Raw genomic sequence first — 8,736 nt, 5'->3', positions numbered from 1 at the left:
CGCCGGGAGTATCTGAGGAGAAAGGAGACTCCAAACCCAGGCCTCTGAGTTGGGCTGCCCCTCCAAGAAAGTATGGCTGATGTGCTGTGATGGTATGACCTTAGTCCATTAGAAAAACAAAACAAACCAGGCCCGATTTCTGACATCCGCAGGCAGTTATCTAGGCGAGAGCTCGAGTTTTTTGAATTCTTTAAGTCAGCCATGGTGGGGGGGTGAGCAGGGAGGACTAGTGGAAGGGGTGTAGTGGAAGAGACAGGGGACTGACCGGAGGTCGGGAGAGCCCTCAGGAGGCTCACTGGGCCTCAGCTTCCTCATCTATAAAAGGGAGGGGCAGTAAACTCTCGATTAGATGACCCCTTTCCCAAGCAGTAGAACAAGGATCGTGGCCCAAGTTCTCTGAAGTGAGGCCGAAGTCAGGACAAGGCGTGCCATCGGGAGGAGCAGAGCGCGTCTGCTCAGACGGTCAGAGATGGTCTCATTTGGGCGCACAGGAAACTTTGTCCGGCGCTGGGATGGGGACGGGGCTTGTCTCGGAGCCCAGGCCTCAGGTTAGTTAAGTAAGCAGCCGGCTTAGGATCTGAACGTGCGTCCTCAAGCGTCACCTGAGAGGCCAGATGGCCACTAGATGGCTTCTAAGGACCCTTCCGGCTCTCCCTTGGCTCTCTGTCCCCAGCTGCCACTCTCGGGGACCCCGATCCCCGGGGCCCGTCCGTGAACGTAGAGCCGGGGGAGTGGGCCAGGCGGGCGGACGCGCCTCCCCAGGGGCCGGCCCTTCTTCTCTTCTCCTTCCTCCTCTTCTCGCCTCCCCCAACTTCTCCTTCCCTTCCTTCTCCCGACTCACCCGGTCGCGCGCGCAGGGTCCCAGGGGAGCAGAGCGGGCGCGGAGCTCCGCGAGGCTCCACGGGGCTCCGCGGGGATCCACGGGGATCCGGACCCGGGAGCCCGGGCTTGGGGCCCGGCCATCTCTGCGCTCCTGACTCCCCGGGATGGCCTGAGCCGCCCCGGCCTCCCCTGCCTCCTTCCCCGCGCCCCGCCCCCGGCCCCCCCGACCCTCCCCCGGCCCCAGCCCCGCCCCGCCCCGCCCCGCCCGGCCCCGGCCCCGGCCCGGCCCCGGCTCCCTCCGGAAGGCCCTGCCCGCCCATGGATTTCACATAGCGCCGGCCCCGGCCCCGGCCCGGCTCCGGCCCGCCCGGCCCCGGCCTCGGCCCCGGCTCCGGCCCCGGCCCCCGCCCCCCGGCCGCGCCCCCGGCTCCGGCTCCGGCCCCGGCCCCAGCCCATGGCGGCCCAGTGCTGCTGCCGCAAGGCGCCGGGGGCCGCGGGGCCCGAGGCTGCTGCGGCTGCGGCCGCTTCTGCTGCGGCGGCGGCTGCGGCCCCGGCGGCCGCCCCGGACGTGGCCTCGGCCGCCAGCTCGCAGCTCTTCCGCCTGCGCCATCTGCAGCTGGGGCTCGAGCTGCGGCCAGCCGCGCGGGAGCTGGCGGGCTGCCTGGTGCTGGAGCTGTGCGCGCTGCGGCCCGGGCCCCCGGCGCTCGTGCTCGACGTGCACCCCGCCGTGCGCCTCCACTCGGCCGCCTACCGGCCCGCCGCGCCGGGCCAGCCGCCCTGCGCCTTCGCCTTCGCGCCCGACCCGGACCCAGACCCAGATCCGGATCCGGATCCGGACCCGGACCCGGACCCGGACTCGGGGCCGGGCCTGAGCCCCGCGCCCCGCTCCTCCGGCGAGCGCCCGGGCCCCGCGCCCTGCTGCGCCCCGCCCCGCGGCCTGGACCCCGCCGAGCCGCCAGACCCTGCGCTCGGACCCTGCCCCGATGCGGGCCAGCCGCCCGATTCTGTGCTCGGACCCTGCCCCGAAGCCGGCCAGCCGCCGGACGCAGCGCTTGGACCTTGCCCCGACGCCGGCCAGCCGCCGGACCCTGCGATCGGACCCTGCCCCGACGCCGGCCAGCAGCCAGACCCCGAGCCGCCTCCGGCGCCCAGTCTCCCGCCGCCCCTGCCCACTTTCCCGGGCGCGCCGCCGGGGACCTGCCACCCTCTGCTCTTCCGGGTGGAACCCTTCACGGACTATGGCTCGTCCCTGACCATCAGCCTCCCCGGCGCGTTGCAGCCCCATCAGCCCTTCCACATCGTGCTGCGCTACACCAGCAGCGACGCCCCCGCCGTGAGTATGGGGAGAGGGTCACGCGGGGAGGGGGGCACCAACCCTGGTGGGCCACCTCAGCAGCGGCCTGCCAGCCTGCCCGCCCCTCTGCTCCAGGCTCGCCCAGGGACCCGGCACCCCGAGGTGGAGAGGGGGAGGGGGTGGCGGTTGTTAGGTAAGACCCTTTCCCCGCTTCTCCGGAGGCCAGATGCCCTCTGCCTTCCCTCGGTTTTTGTTTTTTGGGTTTTTTGGGGTTTTTTTGAAGAAGAGCTGAAGCATCTAGCGTTGATATGGCCCGAAGACCTTGGGGGACTGCCAGGCCAGCCTTGAGGCATTTTTACCGAGGAGGAAACTGAGGCCCCGATGGGGGTCGGGGAGGGGCTTGCTGAAGGTCAGACAGGCAGCTGCAGCACAGCCTGGGATCTCAGACTCCCAGTTCTGGGGCAATTTGGGCTGGGTGTGGTTGGGTTTGCCCTAGAGCCTGGGGTGGGAGCTGCAAGTGTCCAGGGCTTGTCAGGACACGAGGCGGTGGCAGGCGCTGCCGGCTGCCCATGCCCACTGCCCAGAGGAGGCCCAGGCTTCCCAGGAGTGGGGGTGGGGAGGGGAGCTGCGTCTGACAGCTTGTGGGCCAGGCCTGCTGAGTGCCATGTATGCTTCCGCCTGTCCAGGATCCCCCAGGAGCCCTTGCAGGCGGCCGGGGCGGGCACAGACTCCTCTGCGTATCCCAGCCTCCCTTGGTGCCGGAAAGGGCTCGATTGGATCCCCAGGCGGGTACCCTTACCCTTTTTCAATACCTCCCAGGGACCTGACCCTCTGAAAGAGCCGGGTTTCCTAGCATCAAGCCAGGATGGGGGAGTTTCAAGGAACCTGGAGGAGATTGCTGTTGAAATGTGTTTTTCGAAAACCAGCTTCAATCTTGGTTGGGAGAGAACCAGACACAGAGCATGCCGCTCCCCCTGGGACATATTTCTGCAATCTAAAATTATTTTTATAAATGGTTTGTCTGTTGCTGTTGAGAGTGAGGGTGTGAGGCAGAGGGCGGTACTTGGCTCTGACTGGCATCACCTCCTTAGGCTCCAGCCCATTGCCCTCTTTCAACTTTGGGGCATCACCAGCTTGGCTGGGCAGGGGCAGTGGGCACAGTTCTAGGGAATCCACAGTCTCTGGGTTCCGGAAAGGGCATCTGTTGGGGCTTTTTTTTTGAGTTTTGTTTTTGGTTTAGAGGAATCTGGCATGTATTTGATGGGTGGGGTTCCTGGCGCCCAGTGAGAGAATGAGCCATGGGGTAGATATCTGGCCTGCGTCTGGGAGGACTATGGTAAAAAAACCATTCCAGGGTTCCTTAACATCCTAGATGATATTAAGAACCAGACAAGACCTGGGCACCCTTCTGCAGGGCCTCTCCTGCCCATCCTCCACCCCCCAAACTGCTGGATTCTGCACATCTCACTGTCTCCTCTAATACCCTGGGCTAGGCAAGTTTGTGGGGAAAGGCTGTCAAGTCTGAATAATGGAAGTGTCTTCCTCTTACTTATCAGAACAGAGGGGAGAGCTGGAGCTTAGGTAGCAGTAAAGTAGGTCTGACTATTTCAGGGGTAGATCCTGGAACCATATACTTAATGCTGGAAGGTTCCTCAGAAGCTGTATAATCTGACCCCTTCATTTTACAGATGGAGAAACTGAGACCCTAGGAGGTGAAGTCATTTGTCCGAGATCATATAGGTAGGAAGCAACAGGGAGGATTTGTACTATCTCATACTGGACTGAGGGAGTGCTCTCTGTGCCATCTCACACTGGACCCTCTCTCCTCTCATTTCATTCTGTGTAGGAGCAAGGTCTGAGGATGTGCTGCTGGGGAAGGGGGGTGGTCAGTGAGCAAATGAGGCCAGGTGGTTGTGTTGGCACTCAGGTTCCTAGCCCCAGCTTGTTGTCACTTGTGAACATAAGTGTGTGTGAAGAGGAGAGTGAGCAGCCCTTCCCTACTCATGCCAGGACAGGGCAGCCTGCCCGGGTGCCAGTCAGCCCGGTGCTTACTTCTGTGGATTGAATACTTCTTTCTGCTCAGCTGTGTCTGCATTTGAGGGCCCAGGACAATGGAGAGTGAACCTCGCTGAGCAAGGAATGGGGACAAATTGAAATTTGAATTTAAAGAGGGAGGGAAGGGGAGGAAATAAGCATCTGTATAATGGCTGTGGCATGCTAAACCCTTTACAGATATCTTCTCTTTTAATTCTCTGGGAAGTGGGTGCTATTATTATCCCCATTTTACTTTTGGAGAAACCAAGGCAAGCAGGTTAAGTGACTTGCCCAGGGTTACAAAGGTAGCAAATACTTGAGGTCCCAACTGAATTCAGGTCTTCCTAACTCCAGGCCCAACTATCTATCAATTGTGCCTCCTCAGACAGGGCCAAACTTAGAAAGACCTGGCTCAGACACTTACTAGCTGTGTGGCCCTGGGAAAATGCCTCAGTTTCTTTATCTATAAAGTTAAGGGAAAAAACTTAACTGCCTCCAAAGTTCGTTCTCATTGCAGGTTGATGAGTCTATGAATGGTTTTCTGCAATATTATAAAATAAATTCTCCTAAGCAGTAGAATGTAAGTTTGAGACAAGGTTTTTTTCCACCTCTTTGTGTTCCTAGTGACTGGCACATGTTAATGTTTTTTTCTTTAGTTTGACCTGTGATGCGTCAGTTTAGGGAGTTTGCTGGTAAGGAAACACCTTTTACCAGTGTACAGCAGCATCTTCTAGTCTTAGAACACTAAGAGGGTAAGTGACTTAGCCAAGGTCACACACCCAGTATGTGTCAGAGACTAGACTTGAACCTAGGTCTTCCATGCTCCAAGATTGGCTCTCCACCAGGCTAGGGGACAGTAAACTACAGCTCATGGGCCAGATCCAGCCAGAGGGTGGCTGACCCTTGCCAACATAAGTGTTGTTTGTGTTCCCTCGGGAGAGTTTAAATCCCAAATCTTGATGCTGAGATTTCCATTTTAAAATCCGAACCATCCAGTTAGAAAACAAAAGCCTTAGCCTTGAAATTTGCCCTCCTGACTCATTTCCTCATTAGTCCTGAGCATCTCAGCCAGATCTCTTGTGTCTGGCAAGCCTTTCCTTCTTCCTTCTGATGATAATAATGGGGATCGTGGGCTCCTTGGTAGCTCGGCTAATCTGACCTGCCTCTGTGTTTGGTTCCCATCTCTGTGGGACCCAGGGGCTTCTGGCACTCATGGCCTCCTGGTGTGGACCGGCACAAAGCAGGAGGAAGAATCTTGCTGCTTTTCTTCCTTTAGGATGGAATCCATGTATAATACACACACTACATACATTGTAGATTGTTCACTAGAGGCTTTTTAAAGGCCCTGAAAGAGATGGGCCTGGAGACCCTGGACTGAGAAAGTCCTTGAGCCCATTCTCTGGGACTGACTAGGAGCACATGGGACCAAGCAGATGCTGACAAATGTTTGGGTGAACCATCATACAGGAAGAACTTGAGACAGAACCTCCCAAGGTGTTCTGGGAAGGGGCAGGCCCATGAAATCAGGCTGCTCAGGGGATCTTCTCCTGGACACCAGGGCAGACTGTGGAGTCTGCGGGATTGCCTCTAGATGGGATCCAGCCAGCTTAGGAGGAAAGGATGGTGGTTTTCAAACACTTTCTCCCCGGCACTGTGCTGGGCCCTTGGAGGCTATAGAGAGACAAAAATCAAACAGATCCTTCCCTCCTCACCAGGTCCCCCTTCATCCCCCAGCTTACATTCTCCTGGGGGCATACAGAGGTACAGATCTGTCAACCAAGCCAGAAATACTCGTCACGCCCTGTGAGATATGCCTGATGCTCACACACAAAGACAGAGTGAGACAGGCCCTGCCCTCAAGTGGCTTACGTTCTGCCCAACTGTCAATCCACCAAGAAGCAGCTCTGTAGCACCACTAGGTTCCAGATGCTTTGGTGTGCAAATACACTTCCAAGAACTGAACACTTCCTGTCTTTAAAGGAGAATACTGTGTATAAAAAATACAGGATCCATACAGAATGACACAAAGTAATTTCAAGAGAGAGACTGTTAGTAACTAAGGGAATCTGGATTAGCCTGGTTTAGGCAGGTGAGTGTGATAGAGCACAAAGCCCAATCCTGTCATTTTACACATAGGGAAACAGGTCCAGGACTGGAATTGATTTGCCTAAGGTCACATGGCTAGTAAGCATCAGATACCAAGTTGCCTGGGTACCTACTTTTTTCACTACTGGGCCCCATATGTCCAGTGTATTCTTGTTTTTTTTTTTTTTTTGAGGCAGTCAGGGTTAACTGACTTGCTCAGGGTCACATGGCTTTGAACTCAGGTCCTCCTGACTTCAGGGCTGATGCTCTATCTGCTGTACCACCTAGCAGCCCCTGTCTAGTGTATTCATAATGGAAGACACAGCTTGTTATTTGCTTCTCCTGGCTCACAGGAGTTCATGTTTGCCCCTTCTCATAATTTGAAAAGAAGCCCACGTCATAAGATGTGGCCACGTGGCCGCCTGGGGCATGTTTCAGCTTCCTCAGCTGCTACCACCCCATGTACTTTAGCTAGGTCTTGGGCACCACTCCCTCCGCACACCCAAAGGCAAGGGATAGGTGGGGCTGCTGGCAACCAGGCCTTCTGCCCATCCCTTCTATGACTCTGAAAGTGCCCTGGCACATTTCCCCTTTCTGGGGAATCCATTGAGACTTTTGGCCCCCGAATTTGGATTGACCCGAGGCTGAGGACCCCTTCCCTTTAGCTAACAACCTAGTGCCTTGTTTTGTTGTTTTGTTTTTCCTTGAAAGTGGAAAAATGCCTTTCATTCCTAGAAGCCAAAGCACATGTGGCCAGCCTTTCTAAAGCAAAACATTCCCTGTACTGAGGCTCACTGGGACAGTTTGGCAGTGCCAGGCCCTTGGTTCGTGCTAGCATTAAGGGCTGGCACTGCCCGGTATACATTTGACAGGCTCACGATGTTCGGTGGGTTGTGCCAAGCCATGCTCAGCCAGAGCTACTGTCCTTTCTGGCTAGGCAGACTTCAGTACACCAGAGACAATAGGAATTGGCCCTGTAAGTGAAAAAGATTTCTGGGTAGGGAGGAATGTACAGGATGGTGGTGATATTAGAGGCTGCAGATTTTTGTGTGGAGCATTTCTAGATTCCTGACTTGCTCTGCATCCAAAAGCATGTGGTTCAGCTTCTACCTAAAATAATAAAGTCAGTGTGAATGGCGAGAAAGAACCACACCAGCTTGGAATCAGTAGGGACTTTGTAGATGAGCTGGGCCACTTGGTTCCCAGGCAAAGAGCCCCTCAGCAATATTCCCAACAAGTGACCTTCTGGCCTTCTCTTGAAGGGCTAGTTGGGGGGCAGGGAGCGGAATCCATTGTTCTCAGAAGCAGCCCATTGCCACTTTGAGACAGATCTGATGGTTAGAAATTCTTTCCTTTTTCCTTTTCAGCTGTTGTATCAGACTCCTGATGTATGGAGTCTGCTGGCCCACTCAAACCCCTGGATCTTTTTCAGATGAACTGCCATCTCTCCATCTTTTTCATTAGGATGGCATGAGATATTATCAAATGCTTTGAAAAAGCCTAAGAAGACTAGATGGCATTCCCTAATCTCCCCTTTTAAAAAAGGTAATAAAGTTAGTCTGGCATGACCTGGCCTTGATTAAGCCATGTTCTTTGTGGTCACTGCTTCCTTTTCTAAATGTTCACTAACCATCCCTTTATAATGAGTTCTATAATGTTTCCAGTATTTGAAGTCAACCTCAATGGTCTATAATTTGCAGACTCTATTTTCTCCTTTTTTTGAAAATTGGTACCTTAACCCTCCTCAAGCCTTGTGACTCTTCTTTGATCCTTCATGACCTTTCTGAGGTTACCAACAGTGACTCAACAGTAGTATTGTTGGTTTTTTCAGTACCCTGAGCCTGGTGCCTTGAGCTCATTAAGGGCAGCTAGGTGCTCCTTTTCTGTCTTTCTGCTCATCTTGAACATCCTCTCCCTATTATATACTTTTGTTCTATCCTTGGCAAGGAGAACAGAAGCAAAATGTGGATTGAGCAGCTCTGCCTTCTCCTCCTCCTCCTCGATCATCACTATCCTCTCTACCCTGAGCACTGGTCCTATCCCTCCTTGGATCTTCCCCTTTTCCCCAATATAGCTCAAGCCACCTCCCCTCCCCGCTTAATGTTATCAATTTTTTCCACCCTTAGAGCTTTAGTTCTTACAGGACAGTGTAAGCTGCTCTTATAGGCCCTCAGTTCTGTCTCTCATTCATGTATTTTATTTACTTATTTCTTTGAGCAGATCTGTTCAGCCTTTTGAAAGATGAAAACATTAAAACAAATCACAAAATGATTACCTGCTCTGTCCTGGGGATGGACAGATAGTTGAAGTCCCCAGTCACAGCTTGGTCATGACTCCTTTCCATCCAGGCCTGGGATCTGTTTCCCCAGCTCCTCCTCCTGTTTCTTCCCAGCGGGTCTACAGTATACTCCACTGACGATATCAGCACTATTCCTGGCCCCAGTGATCATCACCTGAATGTTTTCCACAGTGCTTCTCTTCCTCAGTTTCTTCACATGTGT

At 54.9% G+C, this 8,736-nt stretch overlaps 1 protein-coding gene across 1 annotated transcript in view; it reads left to right on the top strand.

Moving 5' to 3' along the window:
* Positions 1–512: 512 nt before the first annotated feature.
* Positions 513–8,736, top strand: part of RNPEPL1 (arginyl aminopeptidase like 1) — a gene marked incomplete in the record, with an annotated part of 18,955 nt that continues 10,731 nt past the window's right edge. The window contains 2 exon segments of the mRNA XM_036768117.1: positions 513–548; positions 722–2,155. Of these exon segments, the coding sequence (XP_036624012.1) occupies positions 513–548; positions 722–2,155 (1,470 nt within the window).

The sequence above is a fragment of the Trichosurus vulpecula genome, chromosome 7, assembly GCF_011100635.1.
Source record: "Trichosurus vulpecula isolate mTriVul1 chromosome 7, mTriVul1.pri, whole genome shotgun sequence".
In the NCBI taxonomy this organism is placed as follows: domain Eukaryota; kingdom Metazoa; phylum Chordata; class Mammalia; order Diprotodontia; family Phalangeridae; genus Trichosurus; species Trichosurus vulpecula.
The sequence above is the reverse complement of the archived record's forward strand: the minus strand, read 5'-3'. Positions and strand labels throughout refer to the sequence as shown.